Source organism: Trachinotus anak, unplaced genomic scaffold (assembly GCF_046630095.1).
Source record: "Trachinotus anak isolate AG129_WGS33_773 ecotype Australia unplaced genomic scaffold, CSIRO_AGI_Tana_v1 ptg000005l, whole genome shotgun sequence".
Classification (NCBI taxonomy): domain Eukaryota; kingdom Metazoa; phylum Chordata; class Actinopteri; order Carangiformes; family Carangidae; genus Trachinotus; species Trachinotus anak.
In genome coordinates this window covers 12302208-12319660 of record NW_027273856.1, presented here as the reverse complement: position 1 = coordinate 12319660, position 17453 = coordinate 12302208, and the positions used below count along the sequence as shown (strand labels likewise).

Sequence of the window (17453 nt, the reverse complement as noted above, 5' to 3'; positions counted from 1 at the left end):
TAAGTGGGCGTGGTCACAATTGCTTGTTCATATCAAAGCATACCAACAATACAATACAACAATATGTACAGTATGAATTTGTGTATGATTTTGCCGCTCGTTTTTATCTGCTAGCTTAACCCTATAATGCCAAATGCATCAAATTTGATACAAGCATTTCTGAGACCTATTGCATCACCTTATGGTAAATACTTCACTCAAAACCCTCTTGTATCCAATCTGATACTTGTCTTCCAACCCCTGGTGGATCCCTTTATCACTACAACAATTCAAACACAGTACATGGGACAATCCAAGTTGGCCACCTTCAGATAGTTCCCAACTCATTGGGTCAAGGTAAAGAAAATTGTGATTTTTACGATTTTCCAGTGACATTTTCTTTGAAATTTTTAGTAATATTCTAACATGAACACTTAATCTGTTGAAGCAAGTTATAATTACATATTTTTTGCATTTTAGTATGTAGTAAAATCGTGTATAACATTTGGAAAAACCTATATGCAAATAATTTTTTGTAATTTGTTTTTCAAATTTTGTGAAAGGGCCAAATAAAGGTTCCAGATTCAAGAAATCAGAATTTTCTGTCCATTATTTCTGGGGTCAGGCATTACAGGGTTAATATCTGATTAACCCAGTACAAGATCATATCAGTCCAATGATGCTCTCTGTTTCCCTCCAAAAACAGTCACATGATGACAACAGTAATAGTATTATTGACAAAGAAACTTTATTTCGGTCCAAACTTTTAATTTTTGTTTTCACATTTAAGTCTCTCTAACTTGTGTGGTTGGAAAGCATCGTCTGCAGCAGTGAAACAGACCAGAACCCACAGAGAGAAGAGATCTGTGTTGTGAGATGTCAGGGTGTGTTACTGAGACAGAGACAGGTCTAAATCAATTTAATTTTCTCCTGATCTGTCGGTCTGAAAAATTAGTGACAGACATTTTAGTTTTCTGAAGTGTGACTTGTGAAGAATGAATACAAAATTTATTCTGGTGATGATAGGAAGAAAGAATCATTCAAATAATTGAAAATGCTTTTCTGGTGTCTCTGCTCAGCCAAACTATGTTAGGCAAACTGTCCTTCTACTATACTGACATCAGTTACAAGATTGCACACATTAGCAGACTAAATCTAAGCATTAAGCATTAAGAGGCAGCAGTAGCAAGAAAACAAACAAATTTGTAATCTCTGTGCAAGATCTGCAGTAAGGTTGAGAAGTTTTTGACAGAATATTGTTACAGGAGGAGAGCAGCTCCTTTCAGGAAACTTTGACTTGACTTGACTAAAGGGTCAGGAAATCAACTCCATCAAAGATGTGGGTATGATCACAAGTTGCTTCTTTACTGTCATATTTGGACAAGACCACATACTTTAAGTGTCATACTCACACCTAACCTGTTTGGTTGGTACTAGTCAGCTGGGAAACCCCAGACCACACCCTAACAACTCAATTGGCTCATTGCTGCAGAATCATTTAATATGAATGTAACGCTGGGCTGTGAAGATTCCACACAAAGCCCTTCAATTGACACAGCAGATGTTCAGTCAGGTTTTATTTGTCTGTTTATGGTGTCACCACAGACTTTTTAACCACAACTCTGTCTATACAAATCAAAGGAACACATGTAAGCAAAAATGTGTCAGTATGGTGTGTTTCTACACACACATATCCTCTACATACCTGTATGTCTGCCAAATACCTCCCAGAGGTGTCCAGTTTCTTTGAGATCTGGTGATTCTAAGGGCCATTTCATACTTATCAAAGTTACTTTCAAAGTTTTTTGTTGTAATTTGCTTCATTGTTTCATTTTCATCTGGAAACATCTGCATTTCCATTCTGTTTGACCCATTTATTCTGTTTTCCTTTCACTTCGTAGTACACTGAGCAGAAGATGTACAACTGTAACTTAATGAATTACAGTTAATGACGTTGTTTTGTATTGAGAACATAGGACACTGTCAGTATCTTCTGTCCGGGTGCAATTAGGTGTGGATGTGCTATCAAGAACCTTTAACATAAATAGACGGAGAAATCGTGAAAATAATTCCTCTTCATCTTTGAAAAATGGTAATATAGCTGAGTGTAGTTAACTGGGATGGAGAAGTGATAATTATTATACTGGAGGTCACACTCGTTCTGTAATGGAGAGAATTCCATTATGAAGTGTACAGACCACAGCACCATCATTGACAAACAATGTTGAGAATTCATATCAGGAGGAAATCACAGAGAACAAACTGATGCACAACGTCACAAAACCAAGAAGAAGAAAGGAAAAAAGGAGGCAAAGTCACAGCCACCCGTCTTCATCAGTGGCGCTTCGGTGGAGCAGGGGAGGAATTTAGGATCTGTCACAGTCATCACACAGCTCCACCCTGGTAAAGAAAACTCAGAAATGACTGCACCTCTTAGGGAAATTAAACAAGGCAAAATGCCTGACCAAATCTATTAAAGAAATTGAATCTTGAATCTACAATAACACTGTCTTGTGTGCACATTACAGATGCCCTCGACTGGTCCATTAACACCGTTGCTCCCACCAAGAAAGCCCAGCAATGCCTCCACTTCCTGTGAGGACTAAAAGAAATGACCTCTTGACCTCAAAAAATAGTACCTAGTTAGTCTCCTTTCATGTGTCAGATGTGTGTGATTGGTGAGCAGTTCCACCTTTTTGACCTCAGGTATCATGTGATTTTAATATTCAAAAAGCTATTGATCTGACAGCCAGTGGTGGTTTATGTTTAGTAGCAGCACTGACAGTGATGTTCGAGCTTTTCTTTTCAGGAGGATCATGATGAACCTGCTAGGTTTAGGGGCAGCATTGTTCAACATTTATCCCAACTGGGAATAAATGTTGAACAATGCTGCCCTCTGCTTACAGCAAAACATGCTGCTGCTGACAGACCAGACCATAGTGTCTTATCAGGGAGGGTGTGTTGATGATGCTGTCGCTTATTTAAATTGACTTTTTTTTTCATTTCTGCTCATCTTTAACTGTCACAGTATTCAGTAGAGAGTAGAGCAAAGTTCAAAGTCCAAAGGTCAAAGTTCAAAATATCTTTATTGTCCAACATTAAAACAGATTCAATAAAACTTCTATAAAAGAGAGCCTCAGAGGAGACATTAAAAGAGCACATCTACCTCAGGAAAAAGGTCTCTGTTGGACCTTTTTCTGTTGTGGAAGCAACATAAGGTTCAAAACACAAAGTGTTGTCAAGTAGCCTAAAATAGCCAAGTATTTATACACTCGCTCAGTGTCAGCACCTCTGACGCTGGTCAGTACAGGACTAGGAGGAGTCTTGCTAAAAGGGATTATCATGTCTTTAGTTTCAGACACATTAAATTGGAGTAAGGACTCATCACACCAAGGTACAAATCATAAAGATACAAAATCATCAACCACAGGACCATGACCAGTACTGCTCCTCTATCAGTGTTCACCTGTATTCACAGTAACTTATATGTAACTGAAAGGCAGTGGATCATGACGCAGACTATCTATCTATCTATCTATCTATCTATCTATCTATCTATCTATCTATCTATCTATCTAAGAACTGTGTAGAAATGTGAATGCATCCAATACCATTTTGCTCTCCAAATATTCCTGTCTCTATGCTCACATCATTCATGTCACATTTCAGCTTAAAATACATGTCTTTTTGCGTGGTACAATCCTGTGTCTCCACGGTGATGTTGTCTCTGTCTTCTCTCTCTCCCTCTGGCCAAACCAAAACACAGTAAGTCACAGTTAGAAATTACTGATGATTCTGGGGGGAAAGAAATAATGTGCAGTGTTTGCTGCTAAATATGTCACTTCCTGTAATGACACAAGACAGCTGTATATAAAAATATATAAACCAAATATACTTATCCGCCCTGTCTCCTTCTTTATTTATCTGATCAGTGCTTTTACTTATGTGTATGTATATGTTTATGTTTATGTTACTGCTTCTTTCTTTTCTTTATTTCATTATCAATTTATTCTATTCATTCTATTAATGATTATACTGTATATTATTATTGTTATTGATATTTGTTTTCTCTTTGATATTTTATTCCAGTGAATGATTGTTGTCATGCCAATAAAGCCTGTTGAATTGTATTGTCACATGTCTTCTCAGACTGACATGCTGCAGTTAAGTTAATTTAATCTTAAATCCCTTTTCTCTGTGATGATTGTGTTTGGCCACCACAATGTTATCTCCACTGACCATTTACAATATTTACTCACAATTACACTCATTGATTTTCTTGTTGACTTTTCAAATGTGTTCCTGAGACCATGAGACAAGCAGGACAAACAACTCAGCCAGCCTCTCTGACTCCAAGCAAATCGTTATGCAAGGATCAAATAAAGAAGCTGTACAGCATGCTTTACTTTGAACTACATGTGTGTCACATTCTGTTGTCCTGCCTGTGTCACAGGAGCCAGTTAAAATCTGCAGTTCAATGTGTCTCTGCAAAAAGCTGTAGAGACACCAGCTGTCTCATGGGGTTTAATTCCAAAGTGTGTCATTACACACCAGAAAGATTATATAAATATTCTATAACAGTTAATGTTTGTTTAATAGAGTATAACTGTGTGATCATTACATATCACCACAGGTTTTATCACTTTATTTTTCCCACTGGGATCATTAAATCATCACAGAGCCTTTCTGTTGATGAGCCTTCAGTTTCAGTTTTCTTCATATCTTTGCTAGTGTTTGATGTGAAAATCACCTGTCTGGCACTTACCTGCTTTAGGTCACCTTTGCATTGTTCATTTGAAAAACTGTGGATTCCTCTGTGCTTCTTTTACAGTGAAATGATTAAACATTAACACACAGTGGAAGCCAAACAACCGAACTACACGGTCAAACTGTCAGCTCACCTAAATTACTAAACAGCAGATTTTACTCACGTCTCTCAAGTGCTATCAAACCATACAGTTTTAGTTCTGTTTGCCAGGTTTTGAGATATCTGTTGTCGGGCTGCAAGTGCAGAAGAAATCTCTAGTAAAAAAATCCATAGTGTGGAATTTCAGTTGACTTTTTTTTTTTTAGTAAAATTCTAAAGTCAAGAATAATCAGTCACACTCAGCAATAGTGCATCACCAGAGTTGATTTCTTTGATCCTTTGTTGTGGAGAACTGAGGTGATGAGAATGAGAATCAGCAGATATCTACAAACATGTTCAAGGGCACTCGTGGAGTCAAGAAAGACAAAGTGAGATCATCACTTGGATTCCTATTTATTTATAACTAATCAGTCATCCAAAGCGTTTTCAAGTTACCTGTTTTCAATTGATCTATAAGAACGCACAGAAGAAAGTAAATTAAAATCAACAGTAACACACTTCACTTAGACTGCCTTCAGTGTTGGGTCTACTCCTCTGATATGATACAGTGGCTTAAACAGCAGTAGTGTTAGTAGGTAACACTTTAGAATGAGGTTAGACAAATAAACCGATTGTTAATGCCTTAATTGGTGTAGAAAGTTAAAGAATATGGCTGTTTATTCCCTCATCTGCCCACTGCTGGCTGCCATGAAAACTGCCTCTGCAGTCCAGTTCAACCTCCAGCGTCCAGCTGATCACATCAGACTGACAGTGAGATTCAAGATTCATATCATCAGATACCAGTCACTGATCTGTTCCCTGACTGTTAGTGTTTATTTGTGCAACCCTATACCCAAGTATTACCGCTTTATAGCCAAACAGGCGCCACACACACACCATGCTAAAACACAACACATTTCATAGTGGAGCATGCATCGTGTATCACTGATGCTACGCCACCCTCTGCCTGTCCCGCTGGGTCAGGGTCAGACCCGGCGGTTTGAGGGACGAGGGGATGGGCAGTTCGTGCAGGCTGTGCGGGAAGGTCGCTGGGCTCAGTTGCTTCAGGATAGTCTGCATAGCGGTGAGGACTAGCGGGGCCGGGCTCCTTCCTGCCAGGTACTTGTATGTCTCCTCACCCAGCACCTTGGCCCAGCATTCCGGATCTCTGCCCAGAGCTGCTTTCATTTTAAAGTGAATCTTTGGCATGAACATGAGCAGGTTGTCCAAGCACTGCCTCCTCTCCCCGTCGTTCACCTCCTTGGAGTCCCTGAGTTTCTCCAGAATGATATCCAGCGGGGTCAAGCCGCTGTGGTCCTGGGCGTGCGGGGACGCTCCGTTCCCCAGTAGCATAATGACCGCCTCGGGCCGGAGCAGCTCACAGGCCAGATGTAAAGGGGTTCTGCCGTCCTCCTTATGAAAACACCCAGCTCGGTCCGTGTAGGAGGGAGTGCTGGATATCCGATGAGCCTCCTGTAAGATGAGGCCGAGAATGTAGCGCCTGTCGTAGCGGACAGCCATGGCCAGGTGTGGAGCAGAGGACGGGCAGCAGCAGAAGCGCTCCCCGGGTTTTGCTAACGCTTCGTCGGTGTACCGGCGAAGCAGGAACTGGGCGTATGCCTGGTGATCGTGAACTATAGCGTATAGCAACGCTTCCGACGGGGTGTAAATCCTCTGACTGGCGTCCTCCTCCTGGTAAAACGTCTCCATTGTTCGCATGTCCTCCAGCATCCAGACCGGCTTCAGGTCCCTCACAGCGCGGTAGAAGAGCAGCGAGAAAGACTTCCGATGCTTCTCGATGCTCCGAGCCGCCGAGGTGACGGTTAGAGAGGCCATGGCGACCCGAGCAACTTCTGTCCTCAGCGGGTTAGACAGCGTCCTTCATTCCTCTGGAGCCATTAGCTCATGAGCTGTGGAGTTACATGGACAGAGCACCGAAACATTATATTTCCTTACAAACCAATGAGCAGAGACAAGACCACAGCTCTGTGCTCAAAGTGATTTATACAGCGACAGCCCCACATTCCTCTACGCTCCTGACAGCTGCGGGACTTCTCTCTGCAGTACTGTGCTAGCGCGCATGCGCAAAATATGATTACGTCTAGAATCTAGGAAACTTTATTGACAACCAGTATGCCAATATCATTGGCATGAGTAATCAGAATTAGAACCGGAAACATCTTCACAGTCGAGCTTTCAGAGCAATAACATATTTTCAGAGGACTGTTCAGTGTGGAAACAGACTGTTTTACACTTTAAGATATATATGTTTCAGCTGCATGTACCTGAATGTACAAGATTACTCCAGAATGTATAGAATCCATATTAAAACAGCAGATTTTTTCAGTGTTATTGATTGTTCACACTTGATTATTTCTCAAATGATGATGAAAACCTCAGTTTCAGACTTTCTTCCTAAATCTTCAAATTACAAAACTCAAACAAGTGACTCCATGTCCATACAGAGGTCATGACCTATGGGGAGGAGTCAGATACTGGCCATTTTATGGAGTCACAAGCTAAGCAACATCACGACCTGTAATAAAACACAAAGTGTGATGCAAAAGTGAAACAAGTCACATGGTGCTTTGACAAACCAAACATATGAAATTCATGATAAATTCATCATGATAAGTTCAAATAAAATAAAATAAAAATGGTGCAGTAATGCAAAAAACACCTGACACTGACATTGACACTGACACACTGACACTGACATTGACACAGACACTGACACACTGACACAGACACTGACACACTGACACTGACACTGACACACTGATACACTGATACACTGATACACTGACACTGATATTGACACACTGACACTGACACTGACACTGACACACTGACACTGTGACTGACACTGGTACTGACACGCTGAGACTGACACACTGATAGACACTAACACAAATACACCAACACTGACACACTGGCACTGATACTGACACTGACACTGTTAAAATGTAACAGCAGAGCTCCGTGTTGAGTGTGAGGTCTACATAATTACTATCTATTATTGTTTACAGATATTGGTGGGGACTGGGAAGGATGGGAGGCGAAAGGAGTAGCATGATTCATGGGAGGATTTGCTGTAGATGAGGTGAAGTTGGTGACCAAGATGCTTCAAACCACACAAGAGCTTCTGGGTCGTGAGGAAAGACAGGGGTAGAAAGTGAAAGGAACGTGCTGCTGTGGTGGTGTGGAGAAAAGTTTGGAGCCGGCATCCTGGTGCCGATGGCTCCTGCTGATACTACCAGCAGGGGCTGCTGGTGCTGAGAGGCAGAGGATTCTGGCATCTCGATAACAGGAGCTCTAGCTACTTTGAGCTGCTGTGGTTTGAGGAAGGCAGCAGCAGGGGCACTGGCGTCCCAGTGCCATGAGCTCCAGCTACTGTGAGCTGCTGTGGTTCAAGGAAGGAAGCGGAGGGGTATGCTGGCATCACAGTGCCATGAGCTCCAGCTGTAGTATAATATTATAAGTTAATGTACTCTCTCTATCTGCTATGACTACTATGATTACTATACTCATCACAAAAATGACAGAGGTGTGAAGAATAATGTCACAATATATGTAAACCGTGTGTATCACTGATTATGTGCATGTGTGTTGAACTCAAGCAAATATATTATTTTTTAAAAATGCAGTATGAAAAAGTTTGAACATAATGATGTATTCCTGGATGAGAACATGGTTTTTAAAAAATGTAGTGGAAGAGAATCAGAATATAATGGTGTCTACTGAGCATGGACTTAACTAAAGATAAGATAATAGATAAGCCTTATGAGCATAATTATATAAGAGTTACGTTTTAAGAGTGTCGAAATAATGAGCTAGGTAATATACTGAGAATGGTTTTTGACTTGAAGGAAATAGATATGGCCTAGGCATAGAGAGCTGTGTGCCCTAGGCACAGGTGGGTGAGGGGCCAGTTTCGGTAGACATCCAGTTTCTAGGGAGAATAGTGAAATATGATAGTGAAATATGATAGGCGGTGTGGGCAATTTTTGGATTATAAAAGAAGAGGTCACGTATCAGATTGTGAGATCAACTTTTTGTTGTTCTCGGGATTTGTTGTTGACAATAAATCTCTGCTTCACTGAATTCTGCCTCCCGGTGATTTTTGAAGACTTTGAAGATTTTTGAACGATTGATAAGACTCAAGACTTAGAATCTGGTCCACCAGTGTTGGGCTGCTATGTTACTTCCTCAAAGACATCTGCATCCACCTCAGTTCCAGTGTCATCATAAACTCTGATGCCTTCGTTGACCAGTGGGATGGAGAACTTTATGAAAGGTTAGGGAAAACACATGAACAAGACATCATTCCATATGAAACGCTTAAGATTAACCAAGAGAATACTCCATAAACACCTCAGTGATACCTTTTGAACATACTACTAATCTGTCTGTCATGCTGTCTGGCCTACAGTCTTACATTAGTCAACTTAAAAAAAACAACTATGCTCCCAAGATACCAGACTAGTTAGATGAGAAAGAAAACACAACTAAGCCAACCCACAAAAGTCAGCCCTTGATTGCTAAGACCTCTTAAGATGATCCAAAAGTTAGCTTGCCAGAAAGGAAGAGACAGAGATTAATTTCAATGGTTAGAACAATGCCGTGCATCTACAAAAGTTAGGAACTGACAAACCGGCTTTCCCTTTTGTTTTAACAAGGGTGTGTGACTAATGGCTTAACAGAATTCAAGAATTCGTCCAGGCTCGGCTCAGTAATCTTGACATATTTCTATTCATTATTGATTTTTGTTTTGATCAGCATGATGGTATCTGCAAAAACAGAAAAAGTGAATTCACATGATGACCATCAACACAAGTATACACTGCATCCGGAAAGTATTCACGGCGCTTCACTTTTTCCACATTTTGTTATGTTACAGCCTTATTCCAAAGTGGATTAAATTCATTTTTTACCTCAAAATTCTACACACAATACCCCATAATGACAAAGTGAAAAAGTTTGCTTAAAATTTTTGCAAATATATCAAAAATAAAAAACAAAAAAAACACATGTACATAAGTATTCACAGCCTTTGCCATGACACTCAAAATTGAGCTCAGGTGCATCCTGTTTCCACTGATCATCCTTCACATGTTTCTACTACTTGATTGGAGTCCACCTGTGATAAATGCAGTTGATTGGACATGGTTTGGAAAGGCACACACCTGTCTATATAAGGTCCCATAGTTGACAGTGCATGTCAGAGCACAAACCAAGCCATGAAGTCCAAGGAATTGTCTGTAGACCTCCAAGTCAGGATTGTATGGAGGCACAGATCTGGGGAAGGGTACAGAAAAATTCCTGCAGTATTGAAGGTCCCAATGAGCACAGTGACCTCCATCATCCATAAATGGAAGAAGTTGGGAACCACCAGGACTCTTCCTAGAACTGGCCCCCTGGCCAATCTGAGCGATCAGGGCAAAAAGGCCTTAGTCAGGGAGGTGACCAAGAACCCGATGGTCACTCTGACAGTGCTCCAGCGTTGCTCTGTGGAGAGAGGAGAACCTTGCAGCACTCCACCAATCAGGCCTGTATGGTAGAGTGGCCAGACGGAAGCCACTCCTCTGTAAAAGGCACATGACAGCCTGCCAGGGGTTTGCCAAAAGGCACCTGAAGGACTCTCAGACCACGAGAAACAGAATTCTCTGGTCTGATGAAACAATACCATCCCTACAGTGAAGCATGGTGGTGGCAGCATCATGCTGTGGGGATGTTTTTCTGCAGCAGGAACTGAGAGACCAGTCAGGGTCGAGGGAAAGATGAATGCAGCAATGTACAGAGACATCCTTGATGATAACCTGCTCCAGGGCGCTCTGGACCTCAGACTGGGGCGAAGGTTCATCTTCCAACAGGACAACGACCCTAAGCACACAGCCGAGATAAAAAAGGAGTGGCTTCGAGTGGCTTTGTTTTTTATTTTTGATATATTTGCAAAAATTTTAAGCAAACTTTTTTCACTTTGTCATTATGGGGTATTGTGTGTAGAATTTTGAGGTAAAAAATGAATTTAATCATTTTGGAATAAGGCTGTAACATAACAAAATGTGGAAAAAGTGAAGCGCTGTGAATTCATCTTAATACACTATGTAAATTTAAATTGGAAAATGTAAAAATGATGCATGCATTTGTACATTCCGTTGCACATGCTTTCAGTGTCTGTAAAAAAAAAAAAACTGAACTTGTGCACTAGCATGTAGACTGCAGCATTTAAATGCTGTTCAACTGCTTTGCAATAAATTAAGTAACAATAGTTATAACAATATACTATTTTTGATGACTTCTTTGCTTTAATAACATTTTGAATGCAGGACTTTTACTTCTTATGTATCTTTTATTTTTATATATATATATATATATATATATATATATATATATATATATATAAATATAAAATGTGTGTTTGGAGGACATACTGTACAGTGTAAGTCCACATACAATAGATCACTACTGCCCCAGTGTGACCAAAGATGATTACTACACAAGTCATATACACTGCCAAGCACACTGACACCAAGAAGGAGAGTGACGGGGCACTGCATCACATGACCTGGCCTCCACAATCATCTCACCTAAACCCACTTGAGATGGTTTGCATTGAGTTGGACTGCAGAGTGAAAGAAAAGCAGCCAACAAGTGGCAGTTACTGAAGAATCTCACTCTAAAAATTTTGCTTTGTTTATACTTTTTTGTTGACTACATAATTCCATATGTGTTATTTCAGCAGCTTTCTACAATGTAGAAAATAACACAAAGACAAAGCATTGGATCAGAAGGTGTGTCCACAAATTTCACTGGTATGGTATATATAAATCTATACACACAAAATTTAGAGTGCACTGCCACAGTATGTCCTCTACACAGTGCAGTATGTAAGACTTGTGTAGTAATCATTGTTGGTCACACTGGGGCAGTAGTGATTTACTGAATGTGGACTTATACTGTCTTGTAGACACAGTATGTTGTCCAAACCCAAGGAAACACACCGGCAAACACAATCTAAGAATATAACTGCTTCATCAGCCTGCTGCAGTTTTACATACCACATGTCTGCATGTTTCTTGGTTACTTATATTTCAATTCAGTGAAGACACTGTAACAAAAAATGATGTCATTAATTGCCTGGCTTTAATCATCCCATGGTCTTAACACTGGATCATCATAGAAAATAATTATATCAAATATTGATATAATGGCCCCATTGACACGTGATATCTGTATCAGCATTTATTATCTGAGCTCAAGAAAGAAAGTTGTGTGGCTGGACATTTTGAACACATTCTGATATAATGATTTAACATTCTGGGAAATAGCTCTGTCTCCTAATAATTATGTTGATTTACCACTAAACTGCAACAGCAAACACATTTTGCAGAAGTAATTTCTGTCTGTGTTATTTTCAGAAGCAATATTTCCTTTGAATGTTTAACAGCAGCAGTGTTGGTGGTGCAGGCACATGAAGCATACAACTATCATACCAGAGACCAGGTTCACATCCAGAGTCCCATCTGCAGTGAAGTTCAGACAACAAAGGCAGTTTGGTTAATGTTAGATGAGATGGTGATAAAAAAAACATGTTGTGTCCGGAGTGACTGTGAACTCTCTTCAGATCAAACCTCTCCCTAACCTTACCCAACATGACAATAACTCTGACATCAGTTTTTTACAGGTAAGTCTGGTTAGGTTAAATACCTAAAATTATGTTTTCAAAATTTGGTGTGCAGTTGAAAAGGATCATAGCTTTGTCCCCTGTAGTGCCAAGTTCTGGTTCAGGTAGGTTAAAAGGGTTAAAAGTCACCTATATTAATTCCTAACCAAGAAATTACTAGGCACACCGACTTCTTTTCATGGTAGAAATTCTAAAACAACAACAAACAAACAAGAAAGTGAACTGTTAGCCTGCTTTTGTTTTCTAACTGCTGGTAGAAAGACAAAAATTACAAGGTCTCCATTTATGCCTCATAACTGTGATGATAATCATCAGCCACTAAAAGCTATGTTCAAACCCAAATACCTTTACGTCCCTTTGTATTGGAGAAATTGGAATATAAATTGTATTGATTACAGATTACATGTTTGACATAACATTCAATAAGCCAATATAACTGAAAACTATTAGTCTGTGGCCATTTATTAAAATCTTAGACTTGGAAAAGATGGATGAGCTGATTGAGAAACTCACTTTCTATTATTGTAGTTAGTAGTTAGGACCTTTACTGTCCACAGTGTGGACAGTACAGGACATCAGCGTTGTCTTCAGCTTTTGTGCTTATTTTATTTATTTCCATGGATCTCACACTAAAGCAGAACATGGCTGTGAATAATTCATATTTCAGATTCCTTTGATTAGAGCTGCAGCCACTGATCACCTCTGGCTAAGCTTTTGATTGAATTTACATTTGGTGAGTGGTCAGTTACGCATTTCAGCTGTGACCACTTCCCTTTTGGCCCCAGTAATTACAGTCTTCTATTCCCACCAATTGAATTAATGTCAGAATGAGCCAGCTCAACCAGCACTTTGGCTCGCTGTGGTATATAATATACAGACTACAGATCTCTGTGGGTCCTGATTTCTATGCAAAGCATTTGTTTAATTCTCCCGCCATTTAATATGGTTTTTGGTGGCCCCTGATGCTCAGAGATGCCGGACATAATCAGGTCTGTGTGAAGGTCTGTCAGTGGATCCTGACCTGGGAGCAGTGATGACACAAGCACAATGTATGTTTTTGTCATATCAGTCTGTAAAGAATGATATTTGTCTTTTAAAGCAAACATTCACCACAGAAGCTTTGAAAGATCATTTCATTTGGTCAATAAAATGTATCCTTCAGCTGTTTACAGAAATCCTTGTGCTGCATTGGAGGCTGGGCTGAGGGACACATCTCCTTCCTGTTTTTTGTGAGCCTAACACTGCAGACCACAAACTACAGCATCATTTTTTGTTCAAACAATATCTGTGTATGTTTACCGGATTCAGACCTACAGTGGCTGTGTGACTTTTAATGGTTGCAGATCAGGAGCAAAAGCAAAAATAGCAAGATGTTGATGTCTAACTGTTGCTGACTTCCTGTCTACCACCAACAGTTAACATCAATTACTTTAAAAAGTTCTGTAAACAAGATTAAATGAGATTTTAAACAGTAGTACAGCAGTAAATAACTATTTTCTATGTAAAGATATATTGGTGTAATGGTGTCCTGAGTGTAGAGCGAAGTCACATCCCCACTCTGTGTGTGTTGTAATCTGAGTTTCTCTGTTTAAAGGGTAATTCCAAATAATTAAATATTTACTTATTTTTGTAATTTTGGACATAATTGTGTATATGTAAACATCACTGTCTACTCACCAAATTAATTGCTGTGATCTGACATCAGATGACAGGTTGTAAACAAACGTCCAGGTTAGACAAAATTCATAGAACAACAGTAAAATGATCATGCAAACTGTCTGTTGTAAAAATCCATCACAGTTCATGTTAGACTTCCCCACACTGCAAAAAGAGTCACTATTGTCATGGGAACCAAAATACACTAACATGAGAGGAGAATAAAAAAGTTGGGACAGGGGCAACAAAAGACTGGAAAAAAGTATAATGCTAAAAAAATACACCTGGTTGAATATCTCACAACTTATTAGGCTAATTGACAACAGGTCAGTATATGATTGGGAATAAAAAGAGGCTCATGGAGACGCAGAGTCTCTGTGCAGTGAAGATGGGGAGAGGTTTGCTACTCTATGAAAGACTTTGTGGGCAAATAGTGCAACAATTAAATAATAATATTATTCAACATAAAATTGCAAGGAATATGGGAACTTCAGCATTTACAGTTCATAATATCATTAAAAGGTTCAGAGAATCTGGAGAAATCTCTGTAGGCAAAGGGACAAGGCTGAAAACCAGTATTGGATGGTTGTGATCTTCAAGTCCTCAGGCAGCACTTCATTAAAAACAGATATGATTCTATAGTGGAAATCACTGCATGGGCTTGGGAGCACCTCTGAAAACCATTGTCTGTGAACACAGTTCGTTGCTGCTCCACAAATGCAGATTGAAACTCTACCATGCAAAGAAGAAACCATCTAAACATGATCCAGAAACGTCTCCGACTTCTCTGGGCCTGAGCTCATTTAAAATGGTCTGAGGCGAAATGGAAAACTGTCATGTGGTCTGACCGATCAAAATTTCAAATTCTTTTTGGAAATCATTTGGACGCGGCGTCCTCCGGGCTGCAGAGGAGAGGGACCATCCAGCTTGTTATCAGTGCACAGTTCAAAAGCCAGCATCTGTGATGGTGTGGGGGGGGGGGCATTAGTGCCCATGGCTTGAGTAGCCCGCACTCTTGGAAGGCTCCATTAAGCTGAACGGTATATACAGGTTTTGGAGCAACATATGCTGCAAGACAACACCAAACCACATTCTGAGAGTATTACGGCAACATGGCTCCAAAATAGAAGAGTCCAGACACTAAACTGACCCATCTGCAGTCCAGACCTGAACCCACTGAAAACATCTGGAGCATCATGAAACAAAAAATACGACAAAGGAGACCCCAAACTGTTGAGCAGTTGAAATCCTATATCAGCCAAGAATGGGACGTTTTACTTTCAAAACTCCAGCAACTGATCTCCTCAGCTCCCAAACGTTTCCAGAGTGTTTTAACAACAAGAAGAGATGATGAAAACAGTGGTAAACATGACCCTTGTCTTTGTTATATTTTCAGTTAAATATGGGTTTACATGATTTACACATAATCACATTCTGTTTTTATTGTTTTACTTACATTTTACACAGTGTCCCAACTTCTTTTGGTTGTATTTAAAAGTGCTCTTCACCAAGCACTTCCATATATGCTACAACCTGGATGACTGAAAATCTGTGATAACACAATGTGATAGCATTATACCTATCATTCACCAGTCACTGATCCCCTCATTTTCACACAGTTTGAAAATGAGTGTGAAACATTCTTTGGGAAACACATCCAACGTGGTGGTTCAGTGGAGATAATGGATCAGGACTGGACTTTGTACCTTCACTTAATGGAACTTCAAGGTAGATATTTTTCATAACACTGATGGTCACAGTGATGGATTATCTCACTTAGTCAAATCAAACTACGGTTTGTGTGTGTGTGTGTGTGTGCATGTGTGAGAAGGAACATGTCACCCACACTGTAAAAAAAAAAAAACTTTAAAAAAACAGTAATATTCCAGCAGCTGGGGCGCCAAAGAAATACTGTAAAATAATAGGAAATAGCAATCTCATAAAATTACAGTATTTTTCCATAATTAAAATACAGTTAATAGCTTTAATTTTACATGAGATTTTGCATATTTTTTTGCTTTTTAAATGTTTAATAAAGTATGTGTAAAAACAATTAAATTACCTATAAATATGGTTGAAAATTGTTATAATACAAATAATATGGCTTAAAAGTACAGTAAGGTACTGTTATAAATTGGTTTTATTACATAATTTTACATTTAAAAAAATGTATTTTAATTGATATTTGATGTAATAAAATGAAATACCACACATAAAAACATTTGATTTATCTTTTAAAAAATGTCACAAACTGTTGTAAAACTAGTTATTGGGTTTAAAATTGCAGCAATCTACTGTTAATTTTAGATCACATCAATATAAATTGAGTTTTTACATGTAACTTTACATAGATTTCGTGTATATTTAACAGACCATTAATGTTAATAAAGTATGCCCAACTATAAAATGATTGGGTTTATCCTATCCCAAGAACTGTTATTAAACAAACAATTCTGATTATAATTACAATAAAATTATGTTAAATTTTGTTCATGTCAAGTTTAATAGCAGTTTTTACATGTAACTTTACATACATTTCTGGTATATTTAATAGATCTTTAACGTATTATGTGTATTTATTGGATATCAAATAAAAAAAGGATCCACACTCATTGCCTGTAATCTAATACTTTTTTTAAAAAAAATGTCATAACAGTGCTGTAAAACAGATAACCAACAATTCATATTTACAATATTCTACTGCCAATTTGAGAATATTTGAAGTATTGTTGTTGAATGAAATACTTTTCAATGAGAATTAACTGTACAAGAACAATCAGTGCACACTTCCTGTTCTCAATATTTATTTAAGTCTTTTCACCAACAGACCTGAACAGAAAACAGTTCCGCAGATCTTCAACAATTGGTTGCTTGTGGGCAGACAAAAATGGTTTCAATCAAGGTACAGTTTACAGCAGGTGCAGCTAAGGTTCATAGTGAACTACATTGAAACAATTGCCCACCATGACAAAAATAATCAAAAAATAAAAAAAATCAAGCAATAAAATCAAAAGGTATGCCTTGTTCTGCAGACAACTGAGAACACTGGTCACCTGTTGACAGACAAATTAAAAGGAGTAATACAAACAACGCAGAACAACAAAAAACAAAACAAAAATCCAGCAATTAAATCAAGGGTACCCTTAACTTACAATGACATGAAACAGGGCAAGACAACCTGGTGCCACTTGTGGGCAGTTAAATCTGAACCTCATTACTCATTGGTAGTGCTATGGATGTATGGGCACTAGCTCAGGTTACAGATCATGTGATCATAGACAATAC

At 39.0% G+C, this 17453-nt stretch overlaps 1 protein-coding gene across 1 annotated transcript; it reads right to left on the bottom strand.

Moving 5' to 3' along the window:
* Positions 1–5220: 5220 nt before the first annotated feature.
* Positions 5221–6902, bottom strand: LOC139621628 (ankyrin repeat domain-containing protein 9). The gene has a single exon (XM_071478339.1). It carries the CDS (start codon positions 6659–6661, stop codon positions 5777–5779), a length of 885 nt encoding a protein of 294 aa, XP_071334440.1. The 5' UTR covers positions 6662–6902; the 3' UTR covers positions 5221–5776.
* Positions 6903–17453: the final 10551 nt, after the last annotated feature.

Coding starts and splice junctions, on each gene's coding strand:
- LOC139621628 (XM_071478339.1), bottom strand. CDS start 6,661: ATGGCCTCTCTAACCGTCACCTCGGCGGCTCGGAGCATCGAGAAGCAT.